The sequence below is a fragment of the Labrus mixtus genome, unplaced genomic scaffold, assembly GCF_963584025.1.
Source record: "Labrus mixtus unplaced genomic scaffold, fLabMix1.1 SCAFFOLD_106, whole genome shotgun sequence".
In the NCBI taxonomy this organism is placed as follows: Eukaryota; Metazoa; Chordata; class Actinopteri; order Labriformes; family Labridae; genus Labrus; species Labrus mixtus.
Window position 1 is genome coordinate 27,501 of NW_026870182.1, and position 22,500 is coordinate 50,000.

At 49.8% G+C, this 22,500-nt stretch overlaps 2 protein-coding genes across 3 annotated transcripts in view; one reads left to right on the forward strand and one right to left on the reverse strand.

Annotated features, from left to right (window-relative positions):
• The window catches only part of si:ch1073-184j22.2 (dual specificity protein phosphatase 18), a 5,254-nt gene extending 2,289 nt beyond the window's left edge, over positions 1–2,965 (forward strand). Inside the window, exon 2 of one of the 2 annotated variants that reach the window (XM_061033771.1) lies at positions 2,089–2,965. In XM_061033771.1, coding sequence (XP_060889754.1) covers positions 2,092–2,739 — 648 coding nt within the window. In that variant the 5' untranslated portion in view covers positions 2,089–2,091 and the 3' untranslated portion in view covers positions 2,740–2,965. The remainder of the gene's footprint in view (positions 1–2,088) is intronic. The other variant, XM_061033772.1, reaches the window with a different exon arrangement.
• A 1,347-nt stretch (positions 2,966–4,312) lies between these two features.
• The window catches only part of LOC132965612 (nuclear factor 7, brain-like), a 30,321-nt gene continuing 12,133 nt past the window's right edge, over positions 4,313–22,500 (reverse strand). The window contains exon 2 of the mRNA XM_061033768.1: positions 4,313–4,428. Within this exon, the coding sequence (XP_060889751.1) occupies positions 4,313–4,428 (116 nt within the window). The remainder of the gene's footprint in view (positions 4,429–22,500) is intronic.

A 22,500-nucleotide genomic window follows, 5' to 3' on the forward strand; every position in this document is an offset into this window, starting at 1 on the left:
ATGTTGTGTGTTGTTGTGTATTGTTGTGATGTTGTGTGTTGTTTATTGTTGTGTGATGTTGTGTGTTGTTGTGTGATGTTGTGTGTTGTTGTGTATTGTTGTGATGTTGTGTGTTGTTTATTGTTGTGTGATGTTGTGTGTTGTGTATTGTTGTGATGTTGTGTGTTGTTGTGTATTGTTGTGTGTTGTTGTGATGTTGTGTGTTGTGTGTTGTTGTGTATTGTTGTGTGTTGTTGTGTATTGTTGTGTGTTGTTTATTGTTGTGTGTTGTTGTGTATTGTTGTGATGTTGTGTGTTGTTGTGTGTTGTTGTGTGTTGTTGTGTATTGTTGTGATGTTGTGTGTTGTTTATTGTTGTGTGTTGTTGTTTATTGTTGTGTATTGTTGTGATGTTGTGTGTTGTTGTGTATTGTTGTGTGTTGCTTATTGTTGTGTGTTGTTGTTTATTGTTGTGTGTTGTTGTGTGATGTTGTGTGTTGTGTATTGTTGTGATGTTGTGTGTTGTTTATTGTTGTGTGTTGTTGTGTGATGTTGTGTGTTGTATATTGTTGTGATGTTGTGTGTTGTTGTTTATTGTTGTGTGTTGTTGTGTATTGTTGTGATGTTGTGTGTTGTTTATTGTTGTGATGTTGTGTGTTGTTTATTGTTGTGATGTTGTGTGTTGTTTATTGTTGTGTGTTGTTGTGATGTTGTGTGTTGTTGTTTATTGTTGTGTGTTGTTGTGTGTTGTTGTGTGATGTTGTGTGTTGTGTATTGTTGTGATGTTGTGTGTTGTTGTTTATTGTTGTGCTGTTGTGTATTGTTGTGATGTTGTGTGTTGTTTATTGTTGTGTGTTGTTGTGTATTGTTGTGATGTTGTGTTGTATGTTGTTTATTGTTGTGTGTTGTTGTTTATTGTTGTTGTGTGTTGTTGTTTATTGTTGTGATGTTGTGTGTTGTTTATTGTTGTGTGTTGTTGTTTATTGTTGTTGTTGTTGTGTGTTGTTGTTTATTGTTGTGTGTTTATTGTTGTGTGTTGTTGTTTATTGTTGTGATGTTGTTGTGTGTTGTTTATTGTTGTGTGTTGTTGTGTATTGTTGTGTGTTGTTTATTGTTGTGTGTTGTTGTGTATTGTTGTGTGTTGTTTATTGTTGTGTGTTGTTGTGTATTGTTGTGTGTTGTTTATTGTTGTGTGTTGTTGTTTAATGTTGTGTGTTGTGTATTGTTGTGATGTTGTGTGTTGTTTATTGTTGTGTGTTGTTGTTTGATGTTGTGATGTTGTGTATTGTTGTGTGTTGTTGTGTGTTTGATGTTGTGATGTTGTGTATTGTTGTGTGTTGTTGTGTATTGTTGTTTATTGTTGTTGTGTGTTGTGTATTGTTGTGATGTTGTGTATTGTTGTGTGTTGTTGTTTATTGTTGTGATGTTGTTGTGTGATGTTGTGTGTTGTTTATTGTTGTGTTGTTGTGTATTGTTGTGTATTGTTGTGATGTTGTGTGTTGTTGTTTATTGTTGTGTGTTGTTGTGTATTGTGTGTTGTTGTTTATTGTTGTGTGTTGTTGTGTATTGTTGTGATGTTGTGTGTTGTTGTTTATTGTTGTGTGTTGTTGTTTATTGTCGTGTGTTGTTGTGTTTCCAGCAGCAGTGACAGATGGAGACCTAGCTGAGCACAAACTAAAACTGATCAAACACAGTGAGGGATGTTTTTATGCTCATGCTAAGCTAGGCTAACATATTCACCATGTTTCTAAGCTTTAAGCTGAGACAAACATGTTTAACCTGCTACTAGTGTTTATGCTAAGCTAGGCTAACAGATTCAGCCTGCTTCTAGTCTTTATGCTAAGCTAGGCTAAACGATTGTATTCTTTGTTCATACTGTAGATAGACTAACAGATTGAGCCTGCTTCTAGTCTTTATGCTAAGCTAGGCTAACAGATTCACCATGCTTCTAGTCTTTATGCTAAGCTAGGCTAACAGATTCACCATGCTTCTAGTAGGCTAACCCTGTCCTGGCCCTCCCTCTGAGTTTACCTGCTCCACGTGTCTGTGGTCTCACCTGTGCTCAGTTTGTTTCAGGAGTAAATCAACACTAACGTGTGTTTTCTGACAGATCATGTCTGTCTCTCAGATCACCCCCACCCTGTTCCTGGGAGGGGCCGACGCCCCACTCAACGCCTCGCTGATGTCACAGAAAGGCATCACGCTGATCGTCAACGCCACCATTAACCACGCGTGCCCCGCATACCCAGGGGTGGAGTTTGTGCGGGTTCCCGTGTCGGACCTGCCCAGCGCTCGCCTTGGAGACCACTTTGACCGGGTGGCTGAGCGTATCCATGGAAACCATGCAGGTGGCACTCTGGTGCACTGTGCCGCAGGCATGAGCCGCTCCCCGGCGCTGGTGATGGCATACTTGATGCGTTTCAGAGGAGTGACTCTGTGCCGGGCGCACCGCTGGGTTCAGGAGAGTCGGCCGTACGTGCGTCTGAACGCTGGCTTCTGGGAGCAGCTGCTGCGGTACGAGAGGAAGCTGTATGGGAAAAATACTGTCAGGGTTGCTGCGGTCGAAGAGACGCCACCACCGCCACTCACACCGAGGACGCAGAGGTGGACGCGGGCGATGCCGCCGCAGCAGACAAACGGGTTAACGCAGGTTCCAAGGTCACCTGTGATGAGCCGGGCGTCTCTGATTTCACGCTCACAGTTGCTGACTCCAACAAAGAAGAGGAACCAAATCCAGCAGCTTCAAAGTCTGAGCAATTAAGACTACATTACCCACAATCCATCTGGACCACTGACTGACTACACTCTGACAGTTCATGTTGCCAGTAAGAACATTTTGTTGAAGTGACCATATTTGGACAAGTGGGTGGAGTCGTTTGCCTTGAAGTGGTTTCCCTCGCCCCTCTGCAGCTCCACCCACTTGTCCATATATGGTCACTTCTAGTTCTAAAAAATAAAGATAATGTTCATGTAGTAAATTATGGTCCCATTTATTGACCTGATTAGTGATTTGGTGACCTGTCAATCAGAATAAAGTTGTTGCTATGTGTCACCATGGTGACCTGTCAATCAGAATAAAGTTGTTGCTATGTGTCACCATCCTCTCATCCAAATATGGTCACAAGATGTGAAACAGAATCAGCCTATCACCTGCAGGCTCAGTTTGATTGAATGATGAACACTGAGGAGCCGCTCCACCAGGAATTCATGAATATTATTTGAAAACAATATTGCCGTGATGAAAGTGAAGAACTTTTATCTCTGCTGCAGGTCAGTGAACTCAGCAGTGGGGAACAAATGTGTCTCTTTGATTGTTAAAATGAATTTAAATATTTGATGCGAGTAGTTTTCACTGTTTTAATAAGACAAACATTCAGTGTAACACCGAGTTAACGAGACTGTTTCCACAGGTCGACAGGAAAGAAACCTGAGCACTGGTTCTCTAATAAAGACCGGTTATAATAGGCTACCAAATGAAGTGTTTTCAAAGACAACTCAGGGTTCAGCCACCAACTCAAAACAACAGGTCCAGGGCAACACAGACAAAGTGGGAAGTTTCAATACTGTATCATTTAATGTTAGAGGACTAAATTCTCCCTACAGGCGATCAAAGATCTGGGATTTCTTACGCAGAAGAAGATAGATATTGCAATGTTACAGGAAACACATCTTAAACCTAATGACGTTTCCAATTCTTGAAATTAGGTGACTACCAGCTGTATGTTGGTTCGGACATGATGGTTCAACTCATTCACAGGAATTTATTGCACAATTGAGAACAGAATTGACTGAATTTATAGCTTTGAACAAAAATAGTGTCACAGATGTGAAAGTGGTTTGGGCCTCCATCGAGGGCTTCATACGAAATAACGCCATATGGTTTAGTTCCCACTTACATAAAAAACGTTTTGAAATTGTATTTCTGAAAAAGATTAACAGTCACCAAAGTTAGAATATAATATAATCAAAAATATATTTTAATGGAGAATAAAAAATAAAGTTCCTCATTATTTTATACAAACAATTTGATTCTTTCTGTAGAAGTTTTTTTATCTTCATAAATGAGTGAATAACTTAAAATACACTTAAATAAAAACTAAACAAGTTTAAGAGATAAAACACTTAAATCCAGATTAAACCTCTGACTCTTTGTTGTTGTTTTTTCTATTTATTTGTATCTTTAGTTTAGTTAATTTGTTTAAGTCATGCTTAGTCTGAAAAGTTTCTTTTGTTACATTCAGCTCTGCAGGGGCTGCATGCCCAGTTCTCAAAAGTCCCTGGACCTTTACAAAGTACATAACCCCTAGTAGGGTCTTTTTTGGGGGGTAGATCTTCTACCCCAGAACTACATTTAGATCCTGGTAGATCTGGTGGAAACGCACGTAGTGCTTCAAAAAGACGTAGTTCTGGTGGAAACGGGGCTTTAGTGTTTTATAGATATTTGTGTGGACTTGGGACACAGAGCTTAAAAACAATCAAATAAAGCCCTCCTTCAAACAGCTCAAACAAAAACAGAATGATATAGACTGAACAAACCTGATACCGATCAAATCGGGACGTAAGGTCAACCTAGGCTAGCTGTTTCTAAGTTTAATGCTAAGCTAAGCTAACCATGTCCTGACTCAAGCCTCCAAAACAGAAAGAAATTCAAAGAGTGAATTTAATCATTTAATCATCCTGTGACGGAGCGGCTCCGTCACTGACTGCAGTCAGCACACACACTGACACACGCTGACACACGCTGACACACACTGACACACTGACACACACTGACACACGCTGACACACACTGACACACTGACACACGCTGACACACGCTGACACACTGACACACGCTGACACACGCTGACACACTGACACACACTGACACACACTGACACACTGACACACGCTGACACACACTGACACACGCTGACACACACTGACACACGCTGACACACGCTGACACACGCTGACACACTGACACACACTGACACACACTGACACACACTGACACACTGACACACACTGACACACACTGACACACGCTGACACACTGACACACACTGACACACGCTGACACACACTGACACACTGACACACTGACACACTAACACACACTGACACACTGACACACTGACACACTGACACACACTGACACACGCTGACACACACTGACACACACTGACACACTGACACACGCTGACACACACTGACACACGCTGACACACGCTGACACACGCTGACACACGCTGACACACGCTGACACACGCTGACACACACTGACACACACTGACACACGCTGACACACTGACACACGCTGACACACTGACACACACTGACACACGCTGACACACGCTGACACACTGACACACGCTGACACACGCTGACACACGCTGACACACGCTGACACACGCTGACACACGCTGACACACGCTGACACACACTGACACACACTGACACACTGACACACGCTGACACACGCTGACACACGCTGACACACGCTGACACACACTGACACACACTGACACACTGACACACGCTGACACACTGACATACTGACACACACTGACACACACTGACACACAGACACACACTGACACACGCTGACACACTGACACACGCTGACACACGCTGACACACACTGACACACTGACACACACTGACACACGCTGACACACGCTGACACACACTGACACACACTGACACACACTGACACACACTGACACACACTGACACGCTGACACACGCTGACACACGCTGACACACGCTGACACACGCTGACACACGCTGACACACACTGACACACACTGACACACACTGACACACACTGACACACGCTGACACACACTGACACACTGACACACACTGACACACACTGACACACTGACACACTGACACACACTGACACACGCTGACACACGCTGACACACACTGACACATACTGACACACACTGACACACTGACACACTGACACACACTGACACACTGACACACGCTGACACACACTGACACACGCTGACACACGCTGACACACTGACACACTGACACACGCTGACACACGCTGACACACTGACACACACTGACACACTGACACGCTGACACACGCTGACACACGCTGACACACGCTGACACACACTGACACACTGACACACACTGACACACGCTGACACACACTGACACACACTGACACACGCTGACACACGCTGACACACACTGACACACACTGACACACGCTGACACACGCTGACACACACTGACACACACTGACACACTGACACACTGACACACACTGACACACGCTGACACACGCTGACACACGCTGACACACACTGACACACGCTGACACACTGACACACACTGACACACGCTGACACACTGACACACGCTGACACACGCTGACACACACTGACACACGCTGACACACTGACACACACTGACACACGCTGACACACTGACACACGCTGACACACTGACACACTGACACACGCTGACACACGCTGACACACGCTGACACACACTGACACACTGACACACACTGACACACACTGACACACACTGACACACTGACATACTGACATACTGACATACTGACACACACTGACACACGCTGACACACGCTGACACACGCTGACACACGCTGACACACACTGACACACACTGACACACTGACACACACTGACACACGCTGACACACACTGACACACACTGACACACGCTGACACACTGACACACACTGACACACGCTGACACACGCTGACACACACTGACACACACTGACACACTGACATACTGACACACACTGACACAGACACACACTGACACACTGACACACGCTGACACACGCTGACACACACTGACACACGCTGACACACACTGACACACACTGACACACGCTGACACACTGACACACACTGACACACGCTGACACACACTGACACACTGACACACACTGACACACGCTGACACACTGACACACACTGACACACTGACACACTCTGACACACACTGACACACACTGACACACACTGACACACACTGACACACACTGACACACTCTGACACACACTGACACACACTGACACACTGACACACTCTGACACACACTGACACACACTGACACACACTGACACACGCTGACACACTGACACACACTGACACACGCTGACACACACTGACACACTGACACACTGACACACACTGACACACACTGACACACACTGACACACTCTGACACACTAACACACACTGACACACTGACACACTGACACACACTGACACACGCTGACACACACTGACACACACTGACACACTGACACACGCTGACACACACTGACACACGCTGACACACGCTGACACACGCTGACACACGCTGACACACGCTGACACACACTGACACACTGACACACGCTGACACACGCTGACACACTGACACACGCTGACACACGCTGACACACTGACACACGCTGACACACGCTGACACACGCTGACACACGCTGACACACGCTGACACACACTGACACACACTGACACACTGACACACGCTGACACACTGACACACAGACACACACTGACACACACTGACACACGCTGACACACTGACACACGCTGACACACGCTGACACACACTGACACACTGACACACACTGACACACGCTGACACACACTGACACACACTGACACACACTGACACACACTGACACACTGACACACGCTGACACACGCTGACACACACTGACACACTGACACACACTGACACACACTGACACACACTGACACACGCTGACACACACTGACACATACTGACACACACTGACACACACTGACACACACTGACACACTGACACACGCTGACACACACTGACACACACTGACACACTGACACACACTGACACACTGACACACGCTGACACACACTGACACACGCTGACACACGCTGACACACTGACACACGCTGACACACTGACACACTGACACACGCTGACACACGCTGACACACTGACACACACTGACACACGCTGACACACGCTGACACACACTGACACACGCTGACACACACTGACACACACTGACACACTGACACACACTGACACACGCTGACACACGCTGACACACACTGACACACACTGACACACGCTGACACACTGACACACACTGACACACGCTGACACACGCTGACACACACTGACACACACTGACACACTGACATACTGACACACACTGACACACAGACACACTGACACACTGACACACGCTGACACACGCTGACACACGCTGACACACGCTGACACACACTGACACACGCTGACACACGCTGACACACGCTGACACACGCTGACACACACTGACACACTGACACACACTGACACACACTGACACACACTGACACACTGACATACTGACATACTGACATACTGACACACACTGACACACGCTGACACACGCTGACACACACTGACACACACTGACACACACTGACACACTGACACACGCTGACACACTGACACACTGACACACTGACACACGCTGACACACACTGACACACACTGACACACACTGACACACACTGACACACGCTGACACACTGACACACACTGACACACGCTGACACACACTGACACACACTGACACACTGACATACTGACACACACTGACACACAGACACACGCTGACACACTGACACACGCTGACACACGCTGACACACACTGACACACACTGACACACGCTGACACACTGACACACGCTGACACACTGACACACTGACACACTGACACACGCTGACACACACTGACACACACTGACACACACTGACACACTGACATACTGACATACTGACACACACTGACACACGCTGACACACGCTGACACACGCTGACACACGCTGACACACACTGACACACGCTGACACACTCTGACACACACTGACACACACTGACATACTGACACACACTGACACACTGACACACACTGACACACTGACACACACTGACACACTGACACACTGACACACACTGACACACGCTGACACACTGACACACGCTGACACACGCTGACACACGCTGACACACACTGACACACTGACACACGCTGACACACTGACACACACTGACACACTGACACACACTGACACACTGACACACTGACACACGCTGACACACTGACACACACTGACACACTGACACACACTGACACACTGACACACACTGACACACACTGACACACGCTGACACACTGACACACTGACACACTGACACACGCTGACACACGCTGACACACACTGACACACTGACACACACTGACACACACTGACACACGCTGACACACTCTGACACACACTGACACACACTGACATACTGACACACACTGACACACTGACACACACTGACACACGCTGACACACACTGACATACACTGACACACTGACACACTGACACACACTGACACACACTGACACACACTGACACACTGACATACTGACACACGCTGACACACGCTGACACACGCTGACACACACTGACACACACTGACACACACTGACACACGCTGACACACTGACACATACTGACACACTGACACGCTGACACACTGACACACGCTGACACACACTGACACACTGACACACTGACACACACTGACACACACTGACACACACTGACACACGCTGACACACACTGACACACTGACACACTGACACACGCTGACACACTGACACACACTGACACACTGACACACTGACACACACTGACACACACTGACACACACTGACACACACTGACACACACTGACACACGCTGACACACTGACACACACTGACACACACTGACACACAGACACACTGACACACACTGACACACACTGACACACCCTGACACACTGACACACACTGACACACGCTGACACACACTGACACACTGACACACGCTGACACACACTGACACACGCTGACACACGCTGACACACGCTGACACACACTGACACACACTGACACACGCTGACACACACTGACACACTGACACACACTGACACACGCTGACACACACTGACACACTGACACACTGACACACGCTGACACACACTGACACACACTGACACACGCTGACACACGCTGACACACGCTGACACACTGACACACGCTGACACACGCTGACACACGCTGACACACTGACACACACTGACACACTGACACACTGACACACACTGACACACTCTGACACACTCTGACACACTAACACACACTGACACACTGACACACTGACACACGCTGACACACACTGACACACACTGACACACACTGACACACACTGACACACTGACACACTGACACACTGACACACACTGACACACACTGACACACTCTGACACACTAACACACACTGACACACTGACACACTGACACACTCTGGCACACACTGACACACTCTGACACACTAACACACACTGACACACGCTGACACACGCTGACACACGCTGACACACTGACACACACTGACACACTGACACACGCTGACACACTGACATACTGACACACACTGACACACAGACACACACTGACACACGCTGACACACGCTGACACACGCTGACACACTGACACACACTGACACACACTGACACACACTGACACACGCTGACACACACTGACACACACTGACACACACTGACACACTCTGACACACACTGACACACACTGACACACTGACACACACTGACACACACTGACACACTGACACACGCTGACACACACTGACACACGCTGACACACTGACACACGCTGACACACACTGACACACTGACACACACTGACACACACTGACACACACTGACACACTGACACACGCTGACACACTGACACACGCTGACACACGCTGACACACGCTGACACACACTGACACACACTGACACACGCTGACACACACACACACTGACACACGCTGACACACGCTGACACACTGACACACGCTGACACACTGACACACGCTGACACACACTGACACACACTGACACACGCTGACACACTGACACACGCTGACACACGCTGACACACACTGACACACACTGACATACTGACACACACTGACACACACTGACACACACTGACATACTGACACACACTGACACACGCTGACACACGCTGACACACGCTGACACACTGACACACGCTGACACACACTGACACACACTGACACACACTGACACACTGACACACGCTGACACACTGACACACTGACACACGCTGACACACGCTGACACACGCTGACACACGCTGACACACGCTGACACACACTGACACACTGACACACACTGACACACACTGACACACACTGACACACTGACACACTGACATACTGACACACACTGACACACGCTGACACACACTGACACACACTGACACACGCTGACACACGCTGACACACGCTGACACACGCTGACATACTGACACACGCTGACACACGCTGACACACACTGACACACACTGACACACACTGACACACGCTGACACACACTGACATACACTGACACACTGACACACTGACACACACTGACACACACTGACACACACTGACACACTGACACACTGACACACACTGACACACACTGACACACTGACACACTGACACACGCTGACACACTGACATACTGACACACGCTGACACACGCTGACACACGCTGACACACACTGACACACACTGACACACGCTGACACACTCTGACACACACTGACACACACTGACACACACTGACACACACTGACACACTGACACACACTGACACACACTGACACACACTGACACACGCTGACACACACTGACACACGCTGACACACGCTGACACACTCTGACACACACTGACACACACTGACACACGCTGACACACTGACACACACTGACACACGCTGACACACTGACACACACTGACACACGCTGACACACACTGACACACTGACACACTGACACACACTGACACACGCTGACACACTGACACACACTGACACACTGACACACGCTGACACACTGACATACTGACACACACTGACACACTGACACACACTGACACACAGACACACACTGACACACGCTGACACACGCTGACACACTGACACACTGACACACACTGACACACACTGACACACACTGACACACACTGACACACTGACACACGCTGACACACTGACACACGCTGACACACGCTGACACACACTGACACACACTGACACACGCTGACACACACTGACACACACTGACACACGCTGACACACACACACACTGACACACGCTGACACACGCTGACACACGCTGACACACTGACACACGCTGACACACTGACACACGCTGACACACACTGACACACACTGACACACGCTGACACACTGACACACACTGACACACGCTGACACACGCTGACACACACTGACACACACTGACATACTGACACACACTGACACACTGACACACGCTGACACACACTGACACACACTGACATACTGACACACACTGACACACGCTGACACACGCTGACACACGCTGACACACTGAGACACGCTGACACACACTGACACACACTGACACACTGACACACGCTGACACACTGACACACTGACACACGCTGACACACGCTGACACACGCTGACACACGCTGACACACGCTGACACACACTGACACACACACTGACACACACTGACACACTGACACACTGACATACTGACACACACTGACACACGCTGACACACACTGACACACACTGACACACACTGACACACGCTGACACACGCTGACACACGCTGACATACTGACACACACTGACACACGCTGACACACGCTGACACACACTGACACACACTGACACACACTGACACACACTGACACACGCTGACACACACTGACATACACTGACACACTGACACACTGACACACACTGACACACACTGACACACACTGACATACTGACACACTGACACACACTGACACACACTGACACACTGACACACTGACACACACTGACACACACTGACACACGCTGACACACGCTGACACACGCTGACACACGCTGACACACTCTGACACACACTGACACACACTGACACACACTGACACACTGACACACACTGACACACACTGACACACACTGACACACACTGACACACACTGACACACGCTGACACACTGACACACTGACACACGCTGACACACTGACATACTGACACACGCTGACACACGCTGACACACGCTGACACACACTGACACACACTGACACACGCTGACACACTCTGACACACACTGACACACACTGACACACTGACACACTGACACACGCTGACACACACTGACACACACTGACACACGCTGACACACGCTGACACACACTGACACACACTGACACACGCTGACACACTCTGACACACACTGACACACACTGACACACGCTGACACACTGACACACACTGACACACGCTGACACACTGACACACACTGACACACACTGACACACACTGACATACTGACACACACTGACACACACTGACACACTGACACACTGACACACTGACACACACTGACACACGCTGACACACTGACATACTGACACACGCTGACACACACTGACACACACTGACACACACTGACACACGCTGACACACTGACACATACTGACACACTGACACACGCTGACACACTGACACACACTGACACACGCTGACACACTGACACACTGACACACACTGACACACACTGACACACTGACACACACTGACACACTGACACACACTGACACACGCTGACACACGCTGACACACACTGACACACTGACACACTGACACACGCTGACACACACTGACACACACTGACACACACTGACACACACTGACACACACTGACACACACTGACACACACTGACACACTGACACACTGACACACTGACACACGCTGACACACTGACACACGCTGACACACTGACACACTGACACACGCTGACACACACTGACACACGCTGACACACTGACACACACTGACACACGCTGACACACACTGACACACGCTGACACACGCTGACACACACTGACACACACTGACACACGCTGACACACACTGACACACACTGACACACACTGACATACTGACACACACTGACACACAGACACACACTGACACACTGACACACACTGACACACTGACACACTGACATACTGACACACACTGACACACACTGACACACGCTGACACACGCTGACACACACTGACACACACTGACACACACTGACACACTGACACACTGACACACACTGACACACACTGACACACACTGACACACGCTGACACACACTGACACACTCTGACACACTGACACACTGACACACTCTGACACACACTGACACACACTGACACACTGACACACACTGACACACTGACACACACTGACACACACTGACACACGCTGACACACACTGACATACACTGACACACTGACACACACTGACACACACTGACACACACTGACATACTGACACACTGACACACTGACACACTGACACACTGACACAAACTGACACACACTGACACACTGACACACGCTGACACACTGACACACTGACACACGCTGACACACGCTGACACACGCTGACACACACTGACACACGCTGACACACACTGACACACGCTGACACACACTGACACACTGACACACTGACACACGCTGACACACTGACACACACTGACACACGCTGACACACACTGACATACACTGACACACTGACACACTGACACACACTGACACACACTGACACACACTGACACACACTGACACACTGACACACTGACACACTGACACACGCTGACACACTGACATACTGACACACGCTGACACACGCTGACACACGCTGACACACACTGACACACGCTGACACACGCTGACACACTCTGACACACACTGACACACACTGACACACACTGACACACTGACACACTGACACACACTGACACACACTGACACACACTGACACACGCTGACACACACTGACACACGCTGACACACGCTGACACACTCTGACACACACTGACACACACTGACACACGCTGACACACTGACACACACTGACACACACTGACACACGCTGACACACTGACACACACTGACACACGCTGACACACACTGACATACTGACACACACTGACACACGCTGACACACTGACACACACTGACACACGCTGACACACTGACACACACTGACACACTGACACACGCTGACACACTGACATACTGACACACACTGACACACTGACACACACTGACACACAGACACACATGACACACGCTGACACACGCTGACACACTGACACACTGACACACACTGACACACACTGACACACACTGACACACACTGACACACTGACACACGCTGACACACTGACACACGCTGACACACGCTGACACACACTGACACACACTGACACACGCTGACACACACTGACACACACTGACACACGCTGACACACACACACACTGACACACGCTGACACACGCTGACACACGCTGACACACTGACACACGCTGACACACTGACACACGCTGACACACACTGACACACGCTGACACACGCTGACACACTGACACACACTGACACACGCTGACACACGCTGACACACACTGACATACTGACACACACTGACACACTGACACACGCTGACACACACTGACACACACTGACATACTGACACACACTGACACACGCTGACACACGCTGACACACGCTGACACACTGACACACGCTGACACACACTGACACACACTGACACACTGACACACGCTGACACACTGACACACTGACACACGCTGACACACGCTGACACACGCTGACACACGCTGACACACGCTGACACACACTGACACACACACTGACACACACTGACACACTGACACACTGACACACTGACATACTGACACACACTGACACACGCTGACACACACTGACACACGCTGACACACGCTGACACACGCTGACACACGCTGACACACGCTGACATACTGACACACACTGACACACGCTGACACACGCTGACACACACTGACACACACTGACACACACTGACACACGCTGACACACACTGACATACACTGACACACTGACACACTGACACACACTGACACACACTGACACACACTGACATACTGACACACTGACACACACTGACACACACTGACACACTGACACACTGACACACACTGACACACGCTGACACACGCTGACACACGCTGACACACACTGACACACGCTGACACACTCTGACACACACTGACACACACTGACACACACTGACACACTGACACACACTGACACACACTGACACACACTGACACACACTGACACACGCTGACACACTGACACACTGACACACGCTGACACACTGACATACTGACACACGCTGACACACGCTGACACACGCTGACACACACTGACACACACTGACACACGCTGACACACTCTGACACACACTGACACACACTGACACACTGACACACTGACACACACTGACACACACTGACACACACTGACACACGCTGACACACGCTGACACACACTGACACACACTGACACACGCTGACACACTCTGACACACACTGACACACACTGACACACGCTGACACACTGACACACACTGACACACGCTGACACACTGACACACACTGACACACACTGACACACACTGACATACTGACACACACTGACACACACTGACACACTGACACACTGACACACTGACACACACTGACACACGCTGACACACTGACATACTGACACACGCTGACACACGCTGACACACGCTGACACACACTGACACACACTGACACACGCTGACACACTGACACATACTGACACACTGACACACGCTGACACACTGACACACACTGACACACGCTGACACACTGACACACTGACACACACTGACACACACTGACACACTGACACACACTGACACACTGACACACACTGACACACGCTGACACACGCTGACACACACTGACACACTGACACACTGACACACGCTGACACACACTGACACACACTGACACACACTGACACACACTGACACACACTGACACACACTGACACACACTGACACACTGACACACACTGACACACACTGACACACACTGACACACTGACACACTGACACACTGACACACGCTGACACACACTGACACACGCTGACACACTGACACACGCTGACACACTGACACACTGACACACGCTGACACACACTGACACACGCTGACACACTGACACACACTGACACACGCTGACACACACTGACACACGCTGACACACGCTGACACACACTGACACACACTGACACACGCTGACACACACTGACACACACTGACACACACTGACATACTGACACACACTGACACACAGACACACACTGACACACTGACACACACTGACACACTGACACACTGACATACTGACACACACTGACACACACTGACACACGCTGACACACGCTGACACACACTGACACACACTGACACACACTGACACACTGACACACTGACACACACTGACACACACTGACACACACTGACACACGCTGACACACACTGACACACTCTGACACACTGACACACTGACACACTCTGACACACTGACACACTGACACACTCTGACACACACTGACACACACTGACACACTGACACACACTGACACACTGACACACACTGACACACACTGACACACGCTGACACACACTGACATACACTGACACACTGACACACACTGACACACACTGACACACACTGACATACTGACACACTGACACACTGACACACTGACACAAACTGACACACACTGACACACTGACACACGCTGACACACTGACACACTGACACACGCTGACACACGCTGACACACGCTGACACACACTGACACACACTGACACACACTGACACACGCTGACACACACTGACACACTGACACACTGACACACGCTGACACACTGACACACACTGACACACACTGACACACACTGACACACACTGACACACTGACACACTGACACACGCTGACACACTGACACACACTGACACACACTGACACACAGACACACTGACACACACTGACACACACTGACACACTGACACACACTGACACACACTGACACACACTGACACACACTGACACACACTGACACACACTGACGCACTGACACACTGACACACACTGACACACACTGACACACACTGACACACGCTGACACACGCTGACACACGCTGACACACTGACACACACTGACACACGCTGACACACACTGACACACACTGACACACGCTGACACACTGACACACACTGACACACGCTGACACACGCTGACACACGCTGACACACACTGACACACACTGACACACACTGACACACGCTGACACACACTGACACACGCTGACACACTGACACACACTGACACACTGACACACACTGACACACTGACACACGCTGACACACTGACACACTGACACACACTGACACACTGACACACACTGACACACACTGACACACGCTGACACACGCTGACACACACTGACACACACTGACACACTGACACACACTGACACACTGACACACGCTGACACACTGACACACTGACACACTGACACACACTGACACACACTGACACACTGACACACTGACACACAGACACACTGACACACGCTGACACACACTGACACACACTGACACACACTGACACACTGACACACTGACACACTGACACACACTGACACACGCTGACACACGCTGACACACACTGACACACGCTGACACACACTGACACACACTGACACACACTGACACGCTGACACACACTGACACACACTGACACACGCTGACACACGCTGACACACGCTGACACACGCTGACACACACTGACACACACTGACATACTGACACACACTGACACACAGACACACGCTGACACACACTGACACACACTGACACACACTGACATACTGACACACACTGACACACTGACACACGCTGACACACACTGACACACGCTGACACACGCTGACACACACTGACACACGCTGACACACACTGACACACACTGACACACACTGACACGCTGACACACACAGACACACACTGACATACTGACACACACTGACACACGCTGACACACGCTGACACACTGACACACACTGACACACGCTGACACACTGACATACTGACATACTGACACACACTGACACACACTGACACACTGACATACTCACACACTGACACACACTGACACACTGACATACTCACACACTGACACACACTGACACACACTGACACACTGACATACTGACACACACTGACACACACTGACACACACTGACACACGCTGACACACACTGACACACGCTGACACACACTGACACGCTGACACACGCTGACACACACTGACACACACTGACACACTGACACACAGACACACTGACACACGCTGACACACACTGACACACTGACACACGCTGACACACACTGACACACACTGACACACGCTGACACACTGACACACGCTGACACACTGACACACGCTGACACACACGCTGACACACGCTGACACACACTGACACACACTGACACACACTGACACACACTGACACACTGACACACTGACACACACTGACACACTGACACACACTGACACACTGACACACACTGACACACACTGACACACACTGACACACTGACACACACTGACACACTGACACACACTGACACACGCTGACACACACTGACACACGCTGACACACACTGACACACACTGACACACACTGACACACACTGACACACACTGACACGCTGACACACGCTGACACACGCTGACATACTGACACACACTGACACACAGACACACACTGACACACTGACACACACTGACACACGCTGACACACGCTGACACACTGACACACGCTGACACACTGACACACTGACATACTGACACACACTGACACACACTGACACACACTGACACACTGACACACACTGACACACACTGACACACAGACACACACTGACACACTGACACACACTGACACACGCTGACACACGCTGACACACTGACACACGCTGACACACTGACACACTGACATACTGACACACACTGACACACACTGACACACACTGACACACTGACACACACTGACACACACTGACACACGCTGACACACACTGACACACGCTGACACACACTGACACACTGACACACTCTGACACACACTGACACACACTGACACACACTGACATACTGACACACACTGACACACTGACACACACTGACACACACTGACACACTGACATACTGACACACGCTGACACACACTGACACACTGACACACGCTGACACACACTGACACACGCTGACACACTGACACATACTGACACACTCTGACACACTGACACACACTGACACACTGACACACACTGACACATACTGACACACTGACACACTGACACACACTGACACACGCTGACACACTGACACACTGACACACACTGACACACGCTGACACACACTGACACACACTGACACGCTGACACACTGACACACGCTGACACACTGACACACTGACACACGCTGACACACTGACACACACACTGACACACGCTGACACACTGACACACTGACACACGCTGACACACACTGACACACACTGACACACGCTGACACACACTGACACACACTGACACACACTGACACACGCTGACACACACACACTGACACACTGACACACGCTGACACACTGACACGCTGACACACGCTGACACACTGACACACGCTGACACACACTGACACACACTGACACACACTGACACACTGACACACACTGACACACACTGACACACGCTGACACACTGACACACTGACACACACTGATACACACTGACACACACTGACACACTGACACACTGACACACGCTGACACACTGACACGCTGACACACACTGACACACACTGACACACTGACACACACTGACACACTGACACACACTGACACACACTGACACACACTGACACACGCTGACACACTGACACACGCTGACACACTGACACACTGACACACTGACACACACTGACACACTGACACACGCTGACACACTGACACACACTGACACACACTGACACACTGACACACGCTGACACACTGACACACACTGACACACTGACACACTGACACACACTGACACACACTGACACACACTGACACACTGACACACACTGACACACACTGACACACTGACACACTGACACACACTGACACACACTGACACACACTGACACACACTGACACACTGACACACACTGACACACAGACACACACTGACACACACTGACACACTGACACACGCTGACACACTGACACACTGACACACGCTGACACACACTGACACACACTGACACACACTGACACACTGACACACGCTGACACACTGACACACACTGACACACACTGACACACTGACACACTGACACACTGACACACACTGACACACACTGACACACGCTGACACACTGACACACGCTGACACACTGACACACACTGACACACACTGACACACTGACACACACTGACACACACTGACACACTGACACACGCTGACACACTGACACACACTGACACACACTGACACACACTGACACACACTGACACACTGACACACGCTGACACACTGACACACACTGACACACTGACACACGCTGACACACACTGACACACGCTGACACACACTGACACACGCTGACACACTGACACACTGACACACTGACACACACTGACACACACTGACACACTGACACACGCTGACACACGCTGACACACGCTGACACACTGACACACGCTGACACACACTGACACACTGACACACTGACACACGCTGACACACTGACACACGCTGACACACACTGACACACTGACACACACTGACACACTGACACACACTGACACACTAACACACACTGACACACTGACACACACTGACACACGCTGACACACACTGACACACACTGACACACACTAACACACACTGACACACTAACACACACTGACACACACTGACACACACTGACACACTCTGACACACACTGACACACTCTGACACACTCTGACACACACTGACACACACTGACACACACTGACACACTGACACACGCTGACACACGCTGACACACACTGACACGCTGACACACACTGACACACCCTGACACACTGACACACACTGACACGCTGACACACGCTGACACACACTGACACACTGACACACACTGACACACTCTGACACGCTGACACACACTGACACACACTGACACACGCTGACACACACTGACACGCTGACACACTGACACACACTGACACACACACACACTGACACACGCTGACACACACTGACACACGCTGACACACACACATCCGCCAAACTTTTCCCTCTGCCAGTGCGCCTATAATCATTCAGTAAATCACACCGTCATCCTCCTTTCCCTCTCAGTTTCATAGCGCGATTAAGGGT